The following is a 16,612-nucleotide window of genomic DNA, read 5'->3' as shown; positions in this document are numbered from 1 at the left end:
CTGAACCCCCTTCCCACCTCCCTCCCCATCCCATCCTCTGGGTCACCCCAGTGCACCAGCCCTGAGCACCCTGTCTCATGCATCAAACCTGGACTGGCGATCTGTTTCACATATAATAATATACATGTTTCAATGCTATTCCCTCATATCATCCCACCCTCACCTTCTCCCACAGAGTCCAAAAGACTGTTCTATACATCTGTGTCTCTTTTGCTGTCTCACATATAGGGTTATCGTTACCATCTTTCTAAATACCATATATACGCATTAGTATACTGTATTGATGTTTTTCTTTCTGGCTTACTTCAGTCGGTATAATCAGCTCCAGTTTCATCCACCTCATTAGAACTGATTCAAATGTATTCTTTTTAATGGCTGAGTAATACTCCACTGTGTATATGTACCACAGCTTTCTTATCCATTCATCTGCTGATGGACATCTAGGTTGCTTCCATGTCCTGGCTATTAGAAACAGTGCTGTGATGAACATTGGGGTACACGTGTCTCTTTCCATTCTGGTTTCCTCAGTGTGTATGCCCAGCAGTGGGATTGCTGGGTCATAAGGCAGTTCTATTTGTAGTTTTTAAGGAATCTCCACACTGTTCTCCATAGTGGCTGTACTAGTTTGCATTCCCACCAACAGTGTAAGAGGGTTCCCTTTTCTCCACACCCTCTCCAGCATTTATTGTTTGTAGACTTTTGGATCGCAGCCATTCTGACTGGTGTGGAGTGGTACCTCACTGTGGTTTTGATTTGCATTTCTCTGATAATGAGCGATGTTAAGCATCTTTTCATGTGTTTGTTAGCCATCAGTATGTTGTCATTGGAGAAATGTACATAGTCTTTTTATAGGATTGATATAGGAAATGTATATATAATAAATGCTTCTATATCTTCTATAAACTATAGTCAGACATTGTCCACTACATTAATTTCTTCTAAAATTAAGGGATAGGAAAAAAATTCTCCTATCCAACGGGTATCCTTCCTTTATTGAAAAATGAGATTGACATGCTCTGGTATACTTACTCTGTCTTGGCTTCTCAAAAGCTTCAAGGAAAATATAGTGTTTAATTGCAGTGAGTTAGATGCCAGGGATCTTTATTTTGCTTTTCCTAATTGGTTTTGGCTCTATCTTTTAAAATTTTGATCATCATTTTTATATATACCTAAGTATTATAAACTACATTGGAGCTTTTGGCTTTTTATAGGAAGAAGAGAAATAACAAAATAGTGAAGAATCGGCTACTTGGACTTAAGGGACTGGTAATTTGAGAATGAGAAGTCATGTGCTCTCTAAAGGAAAAGCAAAGTGTATTAACCCCCTCCGCCAAACCTTAAAATAGTTAACTTGTATAAAGAACAGTTTGCCCGTCTGACAAACTAAGTGCCACTTACTCTCATCCTATAAGGACATTTAGTGGCCTAACGAATGGATTTCTGTAGGACAGTTTAAGACTCAGTAAGCAAGATGCTGCAAATTGTAAAACAGCCTGGTAAATGGCCACTCACCCCAAACAAACAACAATTTATGCCAGGCATAAAAAAATACTGATTTCACTTGTTTATTACCTGTGTACCTGTTGGGAGATGAAAGACTTATAAAGCAACTTTTGTGGGACAATAAATTGGGGTTCTTTTTGCAATGGTATTATAAATACAGATGTTTCTATTACTTGTTCTGGTGACTAACAGAGGAACAAATTTGAAAAAATTTGGAATAAGATTCTGTACGAAGACTCAGAGAATACTTGATGAATGAACATTACTAACATTCTGACCCATATTTACACTTAAAAATATTAGAAATCTTTCCAAAGAACAGAAAAATCTGAAAGGAGAGCATATCTTTCTAGTAGGTAACACCACATACCCGGGAAATAGCTTCTGAGAATAAGAATGGACTAAGTCAAAAGAGTAGGGTAACTATATTAAGAAACATTAAACCTTAGAGTGGTTCTTGGATCACCTGTATCACAATCACCTTGGGAACCTGTGAAAACTGGAGAGTCTCTAGGGATGGTGCTAGAGCCTGCATTTAACAAGCCTCCCAGGTGATTCTGATGCACATAAAAGGCCAGAAACTGCCTGTATAAAGGAATGTTTAATGCTAGTTTTCAATGGAAAAATGCTGAGTTTTTTTAAACTTTTTTCATCCATTCCTTCAATAGACATGTACCAGCATTTGTTACAGACAAGGCACCATACCAGGTGCTGCAAAACCCCGGGACAATTCAGGTGGAAAAGGAAAGCACTCTGCATGGTTTAGGAGCCAATGCTCATTTTCTTTCCCATGCTGCTTCAGAGCCATGTTCATTTCCTGCTTTATTTTCTTTGAGCTACAGCCCCAGCCCTGCTTGATATTGCTCAAAAGCACTACAGGAGCGGGTAGCAGACAGCAGTAAAGGAAACTGGCATGAGGAAAGACAGTGTTGCAGCAAGGGCAACGTCCCACTGCTGGCTTTCCTTGCTCTGACATGATAGCAAGGCAACAAACATAGCAGGAAGGAAATTCGTCCGGAAAAAATTCTGAACTGGCTTGGCCTGTTAATCTGGGACTCTGACATAAACCTTGGGTATACCTACAGGTTACAGATGACGTTCTGCAAGAAAAAAAAAAAAAACACTACAGAAATAAATCACTAGATTACTGAATGCAGAAGATTATGGGGCAATGTGCTATATATCTTCCGTTACACTTCTGATCTACTCCTCACCCTTCCGAACCTTAATTTGTGCTAGGAGAAACCCCGCTGCCTTCTGGCTTTCTGTTGGTTTACCTCAGGTAGACAGATGAGAGAGAGAAAAGGAAGCCTGCACGTAAGACAGTTAATAACCCCTGGAGAATGCCAAAAAGCAGGGTCTAAGAAGAATCCTTTGGTGGGTGGAAAGTGAACAGAAGAAGAAAAAAATGGATAGGAAAAGAAATTCTCAAAGTTGGCCTGGAATTGGATTGGCATTTAAAGAAACAAGAACTTGATAATAAGATTAAGACTGATAATCAGATTCAGAATTTTCTGGCCAGGATATTTCCCATGCATGTAAGTGGATCCTCAAGAAACCACATACAGTGAAACACCTTTCAGACATCACTGTGAGCTATGTGAACACAGTTTGTGTGGTTTTATCATCTGATGTTAGTTACTACTCTCTTAACACTTTCCATACATTTTACATTTAAAATAGTTAGTCCCCCTCAAAAAGCATAGCACACAACATTCCCTGTGTCTTTCCAGGTATTGTGCTTTGTCTAAATTCAACTGATCCCATAAATTCCAAGACCTTTGTAGTTTTCCAAAGCTCTCAGGGTTCCAAAAACAGAACCTGGCAAAAATGCTTGTGTCCTTGAACTTTCCTCTTAACCAAGGTGATCCCTGACTGGAAAAAAAAAAAAAAAAAAAGCACTATCTTTGATCTCAGGGAACATCAAGAGATTTTTTCCATTGAGAGTCTATTAATTCCACATTGTACCTTTTGCCTGTGCATGTGTATAAACAAAAACATATAATTAATCAAAATCAGAAGTTTTAGTGAGTACAAAAGCTGCTAAAGAAATACATGTGTCCCAAAAGCTAAATGTTTGAACATAAGTCTTCATCTCATCAGTTTGCCTTGCGCATTGGATATTCAGGTCTGACCTAAGATGCTGAGGGTTCCCAAGAGTCTTAGCCTTCTGCCATGCTATGAAAATCAGGTTCATGCTATGAGTTTAACCTGGTCGTAGAATTTCCAGGTACCCAGAGCTAGCCCAAGGGGCCTGTGAGGATAGGTAACTCACTGTTTTTATCAGAAATCTGAAAAAAGGAGCTTTGAAATAACAGTTCTGAAACAGAAAAGAAAGCAATTTTCTGCTGCAGTTACTCTAATCAGTGTACAAAAAGAGGGCTTTTATCCTTCCTAATAAATCAGTTGAATAATTTTGATTTCCTCACCTTTTGATTTCTTCTGTGGGCCAAGAAAATATTCAAAATGAATCCCTCCCAATCCCTCAAAAAATTCTAAACAATGCTATGACTGTTAATACTAGGCTATCCATTTTCACATAATTAACAAACTGTCACTTAAGGTCACAAGTGATTCCAGACCGATACAGATAAGCCTAGCATGTTAGTAGGCACTACTGCAGCATCGTGAATTAAATTAGATCTGAATTAAAGTTCTTTCTACAACAAACTAGTTTATTCCTCAAATCCTACCCTTCTGGTGATATAAATTTATGGGATTAGAGCCAGCAAAATAATAGAATTTTCAGATCTTGTCTACTGCAGCTCTAACATACCCTGCTTGCTTCTCTATTTCATTTCTATTAACAATCACACACAGAGTTCAATTTTAGCTACAGAATAACCTCTGGACCATTTAAGAGGACAATTGCATCAAACAGTAATAAAGGCATCATCTGAATGGTCAGTACCAGTTTTTCTGCACAAATTCTCTGCTTAGAGGACTCCCTAAACCATTTATCTTGCCTGCCTTGGGCACCTTGGTGACCACGGCACCAGATAGAATCTTCCTTCCTGGAATCTTCCCGCCTTGGAATCTTCCAGGCAGTATTCAGCTCTGTATCCACATACATTTTGTCTCCATGAATAACTGGGTTATGAGCAACCATTCACACAAATCTCAACTTCGAATGCTTCGCTTGAAATACCTATTTTAAAATTTATTGTATTAGCAAATATATTATCTTTCCCTCTCTCATTTATAAAGTTTTTTAAAGATAAGAAATTAGTTTATCTGTCGTTAAAATAGCCTTAAAATGATTTCAAAGTTGCCAAAATAACAGCCATCAACCATCTTAAAAGTCAATAGAAGATACACAGGAGAAAACTTTAATATCAGATTTCTAAATCATCAAATCAATTTTATTTTAATATGACCCCAATTTTAATTATTTCTGTATACAGTTACATAAACATGATAAAATGCCAACAGTGATTTTGGGTGGTGGAATTACCAGTGATTTTTATTTAGTATTTTTTAATGCTTTTCTGAATTTTCCTAATTTCCTACAATAAGCAGATAAGCATTTTCACTTTAAAATCTGAAAAGGCATCATTTAAAAATATCTTCATGCTTTTTGTACTAAATTGAGCTCAATTGTAGAAATAGGCAAGCAAACCAACATACCTTTTGATTAAATGGGCTCGGCTGTTCACGTAGTTGGAGTCAAAGGAATAATTTTCAGTCTGAAATAGGGAAAGAAAAGATTAAAAATGTTATGGAGGTGATTCATGAAGAGAGTCAAACTGTCCTACTTAGGAGGAATTTTTCTACTGAGCAAGAGGCAATGAATGAATGAGAAACTAAGGCCATAGTAGGGCAACGACCCTGACGAATACCTGCCACCTCCTTGGGACCCTGGGGGCTCTGTGGAGGCAGGCCCCTGGACAGAGGAAGATGAACTTGACACAAACATCCCCTAGGATACGCCTGACTACTCACTATGCAACCACTTACGGAAGATACAGCATGACCCAAACTCTTTACAGAAACTAATTGCTTCCCATTCCCCAGTGGACACAAATCTGTGCCCATCAAATTGACTGGAAGTTCAAAGGTATTTTCATTAGTAGTAGATAATTAACACGTTAAAATATTTATTCCACAGATATAGAAATGCAGGCAAGGTAATCCTCCACTGTGATTTAAACTCTGCACTTCCCTTTAAGACATTTTGCTCAGCACTGGTTATATAGGGAGGCCTTCATTTTATCACAGATATAGAGGCAAACAAGTATTACACCTAAAACAGGGTGAAAAGCAGTCCACAGTGGATGCCAAAGCCTTTCATGTGAAACATGAAGTTTGAAAGTAAACCCTTGTCTCAGCTCCTATCATTAAAACACCACTGTCTAATGTGGTTACAGTAGACTGCCTGAGCAACAGCTTTGCAAAAGCAAATGCAGAATACCTGCCAGATAAAAGAGTTGGGAAAACAGCTGATAAGCATCCAGAGGTTGGGGCGGATTGCAGGGGGGGGTCAGCCTTAGGAGGGGGAAACACAGGGAAAAGTCAACACTGAAGTAACTGGAGGTCCTAAAAAAGTGGATCTTATGTCCAAAACTAAAGTACACTCTCGTTAATCACTGTATAAACTGAAAAGTACCCATCTCCTTTGCCCTCCTGCTGGTCTACCAGAAATTCTCACCATTCTCACCATTCCTTAGGGCCTTCAGAAATCACTTCAACTGAAAGTGCCTGTGAAAGGAAACACAATAGCTGTCGAGCTAACAACAGCAGATTCCTTTCAGATGACTACATGTCACACAGGAACTATGCTAGGTTCTTAGATGCAGCTTTAGGTTTCAGGGAGCTCAGACTCCTTGAAAACAGGAAAACAGGACAGGTGATAGCAGTTCTAACACATGAGCACCAAATAGCCAACAGTCTGGATAGTGACCCTAAGTATCTAGAGTAGGTGGGGATGGGGGTGGCGAGCAGGTGAGAGAAAGAGAATGTAAGGAGAAGAAAACCAAATCCCCATCACTCTCCTGTACTTGCTGGTGCATGCCCATGTTCCCCCCATGCCCCTTATTTGAAAATGAGCTGTGTAATTATATCTGGGCTTCCCAGGTGGCACTAGGAGTAAAGAACTTGCCTGCCAATGTAGGAAACAGAAGAGACACAGGTTCAATCCCTGGGCTGGGAAGATTCTCCCAGAGGAGGGCATGGCAACCCACTCCAGTATCCTTGCATGGAGAATCCCATGGACAGAGAAGCCTGGCAGGCTACAGTTCATGGGGTTGGAAAAGAGTCAGACAGGACTGAAGTGACTGAGCATGCACGCATGCAAGCACACTGGCTTTTTCTAAAGGAGAAAATCCCCTTGAATGAAAATCATAAGTAAGTTTCAGTGTTGTTGGAAGGAATGGATTGGGAGAGTTAAAATCAAAAGGGTTAGTTCATTTCTAATTGGTTCATAAGAAAATGGAGGCTGAAATTGTTGCAAACATAACTACAAGAGGAGGAAGCAAACTTGAAGCTGCCCTGGGAATACAGTGCTGGAAGAGGTTATCCCTCAGTGTGTCAACCAACAAGCACTTCTTAAATTCATTTCTACACCAACATAAAAGGCAAAAATAGTGTTGGGTAAATGTATTCTTCTATGATATTCAGTACAATATATAATTTAATAAGTGGAAGTCTGCTAACTGCTTCCCAGGTAGTGCTGGCGGTAAAGAATCCGACTGCCAATGCAGGTAGACGTAAGAGATGCAGGTTCGATCCCTGGGTTGGGAAGATCCCCTGAAGGCGGGCATGGCACCCCACTCCAGTATTCTTGCCTGGAGAATCCCATGGACAGAGGAGCCTGGTGGGCTACAGTCCATAGGGTTGCAAAGAGTTGGACTCAACTAAAGCGACTTAGTACACGAAACATGCTAAGTGCCCCCCACTTACCCACACAAAAGGATTCTGCCCAAATAAAGCAGGGAAATGATTAAGCACTGAGTTTAATTATCAGTTTGTGCAACCTAGGGCAAATTACTTAATTTCTATGTGTCTCACTTTCCTCCTCTGTAAAATAGGCATGCGTTCATGTGCGCTAATTTGCTTCAGTCATGTCCAACTCTTTGCGACCCTATGGACTGTAGCCTGCCAGGCTCCTCTGTCCAGGGGATTCTCCAGGCAAGAATACTGGAGTGGGTTGCCATGCCTTCCCCCAGGGGATCTTTCCGACCCAGGGATGGAACGCATGTCTTATGTCTCCTGCATCAACAGGCGGGTTCTTTACCACTAGCGCCACCTGAGGAGCCCTAAAATAGGCATAACAGAAAACAAATCCTAAGGGGAATTTCAAGTGCATTTGTCATAACTCATGGTAGGAATGGTGGAAATCCTTATCCTCTGCTTTCTGCAGAACACGGATTCCCACGTAGGATCTGAGATTTGCCCCATTTGGGCAATAAAAGAGTACCATGCAGCACACACTCCATCACAGCTTCCAAACTTCCTCAATCATTTTTTCAAGGAAGTTAACAGAGACACAGATGTAAAAGAAAGGAGGATACTAGCTTTGCACAGAAAGCATGAGCAACATTCCAAGATATTGTCACATTAAGTCAGTTTTCAGGTAGAATATTTCATACCGCTTTGCATATATGGATTTCCAGTCTGTGTGCACTGTGCTTCAAATTTGGAGCCCTGTGGAGATATGACAGAACTCTGGGCAAATAAACTAAATCATACAAATTTATCCCTCGTGACTGTACTACTTCTTGGTCCTAATGGAGTACTACATCTCACCTTGAGGATTCCCACTCACAGGCACTGAGTTATAGGAGAACACAGATCTAGAAGACTTACTTATGGAAATGTAGCAATTCTCTTTCCCTTGCTGTGGTATGCAGATGGGTTAACCTGGACAGAGATGTCACTGATCTGCCACTGTAGGGTAGGAAAGGATCACTGAAGCTTATCACCTTGCTATCTTTCTCTTTTTACTCTAAAAGGGTAAACCCCCCCACCCCCGCCACACATTTTCATCTGTCCTGACCTTCAAATGTAAATATTCTATTCCCCAAACCAGCACAAACCATAATAGACAGATGGCCCATGCTACATCCTCATGCAATTAGAAGCACTAGTCATGAGGCAGGGTCCTAGAACCAATTTTCCCACAGCAGATGGAGCTATGCTGAGTCATCCATTGCCTTTTGCCTCTGTAATCAGTCTCAGGTCTCTTTGTGAGGCAGCTTGGTGAGACTATGGACACAACCTATGCAACAGAATTATTCTATTAATAATTGGAGAGGATATACTATTCTGGCCTCATTAGGACTACAGTCCAAACAACTGAGCCAACTGGCCATAGATGGCCTATGATGAGTCAGGGTAAACTAACAGCAAGTATTCTTGCTTGTACTGATTCAAAGCGTGTGTTCAAATCCTAATGCACTGAAAGAGTACATTTTTTTTTTCACACTTTAGGTAGAGCAAAGAATGAGACTCAGACCACCCCGAAGAAGGAAATAATTTTTCTTAAGGAATAGTTTGCAAGTCTTAAGCCAATGGTTCTAAGCCCTAACTATACGTTAGAGTCAACTAGGGAATTTTTTTTTTTTTTTGAATACTGTTGAGAAGATCCCACTCCAAGAGATTCTGAGGTGATTGGTCTGGAGTGGGGCCCAGGCATTAGTACTTTTTTAAGAGCTTCTTAGGTAATTCTAACCGACATCCAGAGTGGAGAACTGTCTTGGGCGAAAGACCAGACACTGGCTTTGACCCGATGTGCTGTGTTTTCTAAGGCAAGCCTAGAAGATGGCATCTCTTTTGCCAGAGTATCTACCAAGGTCATCTCAACAAAGACTAAAAAATGACAAAAGAAACACATGCTTTAGGAAATAATAAAAGAGCTTTTCTTTTTTGCGTGAATGTATTGGCTCCTGGTTAGCCTTATTTAATCAAAATTTGCTTGACATTATTCTAATCCCCTCTCTAAGTATTCTAAATGGGAAATAACATGAAACATTTGAGAGGGGAAATTTTATCTAAATGTCACATTAATTTCACTAGGAAATGTCCCCATCTCCAATGAGACAGCCAAATTAACACAGGAACACAGCAAAGAGATAAGAACATTTGTTTCTGAAAAATCTAAATTTTGACATCAAAAAAATGGGTCTAGAGCAAACTTTTATTATATAGTATTTTTATGATAATAATTATATTCCCAGTCTCAACAGTAAATGTCACTTTCCTATCACTTAATATATTCCTCCCAAACCCTTTCTCTAATTAGAATTCTTTATCCTAGGATTCAATGACAACAGACTTCTCACTTTGTTTAGTAATGAAGTCGCTCAGTCGTGTCCGACTCTGCGACCCCGTGGACTGTAGTCTACCAGGCTCCTCTATCCATGGGATTTTCCAAGCAATAGTTCTGGAGTGGGTTGCCATTTCCTTCTCCAGGGGATCTTCCCAACCCAGGGCTCAAACCCGGGTCTTCCGCGTTGTAGACAGACGCTTTACCATCTGAGCCACCAGGAAAGCCACTTTGTTTAGGTTTAATCAAATCTGAATTTTCTGAAAAAAAATAAAGAATAAATACTTGTGGATAGTAGAGTTTTTTGGATAGCTTAAAGCTTTCTTCTCTAAGGACTAAAACTTTGGTTTAAAATCCTACCCATTATGCCTTTCTTTTTAATTTTTTATTGGAAGATAATTGCGTTATAACATTGTGCTGGTTTCTGGCATACATCAACATGAATCAGCCACAGGTATACATATGTCCCCTGTCTCTTGAACCTCCCTCCCATCTCGCACCATATCCCAACCCCCCAGGTTGTCACAGAGCACTAGATTAAGCTCCCTGTGGCACACAGCAAATTCCCGCTGCCTATCTGTTTTACATATGGTAATGTATATGTTTCCTCACTACTCTCTCAATTCATCCCACCCTCTCCTTCCCCTACTGTGTCCACAAGTCTGTTCTCTATGTCTGCATCTCTATTGCTGCCTTGCAAATGGGTTCATCAGTACCATCTTTCTAGATTCCATACACATGCATTAATATACAATATTTGTCTTTCTCTTTCTGACTTACTTCACTCTGTACAATAGGCTCTGCTGCTGCTGCTGCTGCTGCTAAGTCGCTTCAGTCGTGTCCGACTCTGGGAGACCCCATAGACGGCAGCCCACTAGGCTCCTCTGTCCCTGGGATTCTCCAGGCAAGAACACTGGAGTGGGTTGCCATTTCCTTCTCCAGTGCATGAAAGTGAAAAGTGAAGGTGAAGTCGCTCAGTCATGCCTGACTCTTAGCGATCCCATGGACTGCAGCCCACCAGGCTCCTCCGTCCATGGGATTTTCCAGGCAAGAGTACTGGAGTGAGTTGCCATTGCCTTCTCCGACAATAGGCTCTAGGTTCATCTATCTCATTAGGACTGACTCAAATGTGTTCTTTGTAACAGCTGAATAATATCCCATCATATATACGCACCACAATTTCTGTATCAGTTCATCTCTCAGTGGACATCTAGGCTGCTTCCGTGTTCTGGCTATTTAAAAATTGTTGCAACAAATTGCCTTGTTTTTGAACATTATTGCAGTTTCGTCATGCTTCCTCTGAAGCACCTTTCTAAACATAAATCACTGTATCATGCAGGTTTGCCTGTACACTCACTGACTCCAAAACACTGTGTTATTTGAATTCTTACCTTTAATTTTTAACATATGTCTCCCACCAACTTGCCATAAAACACTCAATATTGTTACTTCTCTGTGCTATTAGTACACCAAAAGCAGCTCCTCTTCCATTTCAAGTTTGATACTTTTCTCCTGTGTTCTTGGAAACTATATATTTAGAATATATAGAAGATATTCTATAGAATACATTTAGAATATATAGTTAGAATAGTCTAGAAAATGAGACTTAAGTTCTGGATAGAGAGATGAGATCTTTTTCTAAGAGGGAAATGGCATGATCTTTACTGCAAGGACTTTTCTATCATGTTTTGGGTTTTGTGGTTGTTTAGTTTGTTTTTTAACCTACACAGGAGCCTTCTTTGCTAACTACTTTCAATTCTCATCTTCTTTCTGGATGTGGGACGTTTCTAGAGAGACTTTGGGGTGGGTGGTATGTTATTATGTTAATGAGCCTGGCATATCACAAGTCAAATACTTCCACGTTGTCAGGCCCCCAAGGTACCAGAATGCCCTACTTTAACTGTCATTTTGCATCACTTTCACAGTTCACTGAGTTGTGCCCTAGTCTCTGGAAGAGTGACTGTGACTCTCAGTCACCAGTCTTTATCACCAGTATAGACTTCAACACTAAGGAGAGAGAAGCCCAATAAATGCATATATCCAGGACTAGAATCTTTGCCCAGAGGCACAAATCCCCAGGCCACATTATAAAGTTAAAACAGGTTACAGATGCTGAGATGAAAACCTTAAGGTTTTCATTTGAAAATGAACAGCCATTTTAAAGTATACTTTAAAAGTCCCATCAAACTGAAAAACATTATAGCTGCAATCTGCTAACTAATTTCTTTTTAATTTTTCACTCAGTCATTTCATCAATACAAACAGGAAAACTAGAATCCCAAATCAGATGCACAGCAAAATGATTTTTAAATGCTGGGTTCTCTTTTTAACTGCTGATGTCTAATAATGATAATTGTACCTATTGATCATATGATAAGACTCATAGCCTTTTTCTGAAAGTAACTGCTGTTTTAGATGTTCAAATGGCGTCTTTTCACAAAGGCATTTTTTTTAAGGAAACAAATTGACAAATGGCCTTTCCCTCCTTACTATCTTCAGCACATAAAAATGAAAATGTAAATTCTATATAAAAATAAAGCTAACATGCCTGTAGCTACAATGTATATTCAAAGACTCATTCATCCAGACAGCAGAAGCTGAATGATAAATTAGTGAAGACAGAATAAAAGGCACCATCCGCAGAGCTGCCATCACTAGAATTACCCTGAACTGGGAAACAAGCTAAGTAAATTTCCACTAGCCATGCCTATGTACACATTAGCACTAATTCTCATGTACACACACACACACAGTCTGACTACAGTAAGCAATGTGATGTAGGGGAGGGGGTGAACTGAATTCTCTCCTCATGTCTGTCACTGACTCATTGGTAGCCTTGAATAAAGCACTTGATCCCTTTTGAAGTGTTAATTTATCTATCCAGGAAATAAAGAGAACAACCCAAATGATGCCAATGTTCCCTTCAAGCCCCGGCTCTTGTTCAGTCATTCATTTTTTCATTCATTCCTCCATTCAACAAACATGCACCAAACTCTGAGAATGAAAACAAAACAAACAAAAAAAAAGATATAGGCTAGACCAGCAAGGAGATAACAAATTTGATAGACTCTGTGCTAGAGATGGTTATACTTGTGCACAGGCTATGGAGTGCCCCTTTGAGAACTGTACCATAACTCAATGTAACTAAAGTCTGTCGCTAAGTGGTATCCAACTCTTTTGTGACCCCACAGACTGCAGCCCACAAGGTCCATAGGATTTCCCAGGCAAGAATACTGGATTGGATTGGGTTGCCATTTCCTGCTCCACTATGGAATTAATTAGCACCCTAATGGCTTGATGATAGTAGGTGACGCACATAGGAGGATTGGGCCATTATATTTGCTACACATACAAACCCATGTCACAAATACAGGGAACCTCCGTCCCCTATCAAATGAGTTATAAAACTTATAAAATTCTGACAAATAGCATGCCCCTTTGGCTCCACTTCCACAGCCTTCATCAACTGGTGCCACTGCCTCTTCATCTCCATCTGCCTTTCGCCCATTCTGCAAAATGCTATGTGAATAACCTTTCTTGCCCACTATTTTCATCACAACATTTCTCTTTTCAAGGCTTCAAAGAAACCTTTCAATGGTTCCCTGTTACATTTAGCATTAGTAGTTTAGTCGCTAAGTCATGTCCAACTCTTGTGACCCCATGGACTGCAGCCTGCCAGGCTCCTCTGTCCGTGGGATTTTCCACGCAAGTATACTGGAGTGGATTGCCATTTCCCTTCTCCAGGGGATCTTCCCGACCCAGGAATCAAACCCAGGTCTCCTGCATTGCAGGAAGATTCTTTACTAACTGAGCTAACTTGAAATTAAATCTTTAGCTGAGCAGTCCTCCAATACCAAGTCCTCTACTTCCCTCATATCTCAACCCTCATTTCTAATATGCCTACATCTCTGATCATCCCACACAGCTTAACATGTTCTCAGCACTTAGTGTACAGACTGTGTGATGTACTTATGCTTTTCCTCAGGTTCTATGATTATTTCATGTGTAGTATGTCAGTATATCCTCCAACTAGACTGGAAGCTTTCTTTTGAAGTCTCAGTGCCACAATGCTGGACACTTAGCAAGTGCTCATGTAATGAATCCATCAATGAAAGACCAGAGAAGGGGTGGAAGAGGTTAAGAATAAAGCTTCTTATTACTGTTAAAGCAGATGACCAAATCTGTAAGGCCAAGGTGGTCTGTTTCTCCAGAAAGCATCCCTTCTGCCCACTGTCTTCTGTAGTTACAGTTTGTTCTCTGTCCTTACTCCCAACAATGACCTTATAAATACACAGTAGTCTAGATATAACTGCCAAGGATAAGATGCCACGGTTAGGTGATTCCTGCCCATCATCCATCAGTCCTGCCATATCTCTGGGAAGGGCCGTAATGACACATGATAGTGTTTCCAAAACAGGGTAGACAAAATTTCTGTGAAAAGATAAAGCTTTGCCTTATCTGTAGAATTCTGAGCCACAGACTGACAGTGTGACAGCTACTTTTCATCATGTGAAAGAAGACTCTAGGATTCCAATGGCTTGCAGACAGGGCTATCAGTAGGAAACATAGGCCATTTAGTTAACATCCAAGTCAAGTTGAAGAGTTCCCCTCTTGGTGGCCTTTTATCATCACTGTTAAAATTTCACTGGCACCATCGATGTAGACAGACTACCTAGAGGTGACAAAGGCAGCTTAGAGAAAGCCCTTTTCTCCACCCTCATCTTTTATTGGGTCAAAGTTGTGACTTTAGAGGAGCAACCCAGTACATATTTTACTACAAAGGCCTCCTTGAGAAACCTAGGAACTTTCTGTAGGAATCTGTGCAATTCAGAAGCAAAGAGCCTACTGAATGACCAGACTAAACACCATCCCATTATATAGATAAGAACAGTTTTCTGTTCTTCTCTGGGACCCTTTTCTAAGTCCTTTGTGGGGTACAGTGCACTTGAAAATAATATCTGCTTATAAAAAGCTCTGAGGAACTAGTTAATGCTTATTCTACACAGGAATGCAAAAACAACAAGACTTTGGTGTGGATACAAGTAGTTTAAGACTAAATAAAATGACTAACCCAATCACATGAGTCATACCGTCTCATCCCACACAAACAAAATTCAACCTGAGAAGTAAATAGCTATCAACCACATTCGCCAGTGGAACAAAACCTGGAGGGTAATCATCATCCCCAAATATGTAGCTGCTGCTGCTGCTGCTAAGTCACTGCAGTCGTGTCTGACTCTGTGCGACCCCAGAGACGGCAGCCCACCAGGCTCCCCCGTCCCTAGGATTCTCCAGGCAAGAACACTGGAGTGGGTTACCATTTCCTTTTCCAATGCATGAAAGTGAAAAGTGAAAGTGAAGGCGCTCAGTCATGTCTGACTCTGTGCGACCCCATAGATGGCAGCCCACCAGGCTCCCGCATCCATGGAATTTTCCAGGCGAGAGTACTGGAGTCAGGTGCCATTGCCTTCTCCAAAATATGTAACTACCACACATTAAAGCTATTTCGTAGGCTCAGAGTGCCTTTCATCCCCAAATATTAAAGTATTTTACAGCAGGTGCCAACTGTTACTCTGACTTAAACAGCCAAGAAAACAAACACACAGGTTAAATGCTACAGCCACGTTAAATACTGACTCAGCTAGCTGCTGCTGCTGCTGCTAAGTCACTTCAGTTGTGTCGACTCTTCGCAATCCCATGGACTGCAGCCTACCAGGCTCCTCCGTCCACGGGATTTTCCAGGCAAGAGTACTGGAGTGGGTTGCCATTGCCTTCTCTAGACTTAGCTAGAACAAGTCACAAAAACAAGAACAACAAGAAAAAAACCCCAGGAACACTGTTCTTGGCATGACCTACACAAGACGGTAACATCAGAGAAGTGATTAGCCTGCTTTATACCTATTTTTGTCTGAATGATTTTCTTGGCTATTTTTTGTGAATGGGTCAGGAGAGCATAGCATAGCAGAGAGACAAAAGAAAAATTTGGCACACACTACTGCAGGTAGTTCTCCAGACGGAGATGGCTCCAGGAATGAGCTACTTTCTTCCCTGCAACCTTGGTGACCATTTCAATTGTCCTTTAGAGATATTGACAACCATCTTTACAAGGTGACATAAGATGACTAGTGATGACTTATGGGGTAGCTTCAATTTCAGAAGCTATGATTTGATAAAGTTGATCCAACTGACAGTAAGAAACCAATATAAGACCTTCCAAAGCAATGGCCCAGGTATCCACAGTATGAGCTCTCCTGAATCCAGCCTATCTTTGAGCCCTTCTGGCAACACACTCCAGTATTCTTGCCAGGATAATTCCATGGACAGTAAAGCCTGGCAGGCTACAGTCCATGCAGTCACAAAGAGTCAGACATGAGTGAGCAACTGAGCATGCACTGCTTAGAGAAGGTTCAGCACTCTGGTCCATTTCTGCTGAATTCTATTTCATTGGCCTCAATTGTCTACTACTTAGCAGCTACGGAGTCCTGACTGCCTACAGAGCGCAATTTCTATTAAGCAAGCCTTGTCAGCTGAAAAGCTTTCAAAATATTTGGAGGGAAAGCTGCGGGTAACTCTGTGCCTGTGGGCCCAAACAACACCCCCAAATCCAGTTCCAGACCCAATCTCATTATTTATATTATACATCACTTAAAGCCCAGTTGCCTCCACAAGCTTAGAGTGAAGGAGAAACAGCCTTTGGCATATCATTCTAAATTCATTTCCCTTGTACCGGCTTGTTGCTCAAGCCTGTAATATGTGATCATGCTGACAAAAACAACCAAGTTCTACACCATCTTGAAAATAGTGAATGTGTTAGCTTCTGATATTAATATTTTCTAATTAGAGGAA

At 40.7% G+C, this 16,612-nt stretch overlaps 1 protein-coding gene across 3 annotated transcripts in view; it reads right to left on the bottom strand.

Annotated features, from left to right (window-relative positions):
* PCDH19 (protocadherin 19) overlaps nt 1-16,612 on the bottom strand; it is a 129,313-nt gene that overhangs the window by 61,682 nt on the left and 51,019 nt on the right. For all 3 annotated transcript variants that reach the window (XM_042241775.1, XM_042241774.1, XM_027963080.2), the window contains one exon: nt 5,131-5,189. In XM_042241775.1, coding sequence (XP_042097709.1) covers nt 5,131-5,189 — 59 coding nt within the window. The remainder of the gene's footprint in view (nt 1-5,130; nt 5,190-16,612) is intronic.

This window comes from Ovis aries, chromosome X (genome assembly GCF_016772045.2).
Source record: "Ovis aries strain OAR_USU_Benz2616 breed Rambouillet chromosome X, ARS-UI_Ramb_v3.0, whole genome shotgun sequence".
Taxonomy (NCBI): Eukaryota; Metazoa; Chordata; class Mammalia; order Artiodactyla; family Bovidae; genus Ovis; species Ovis aries.
Note: the sequence above shows the minus strand (reverse complement) of the source record. Positions and strands in the feature narration are given on the sequence as shown.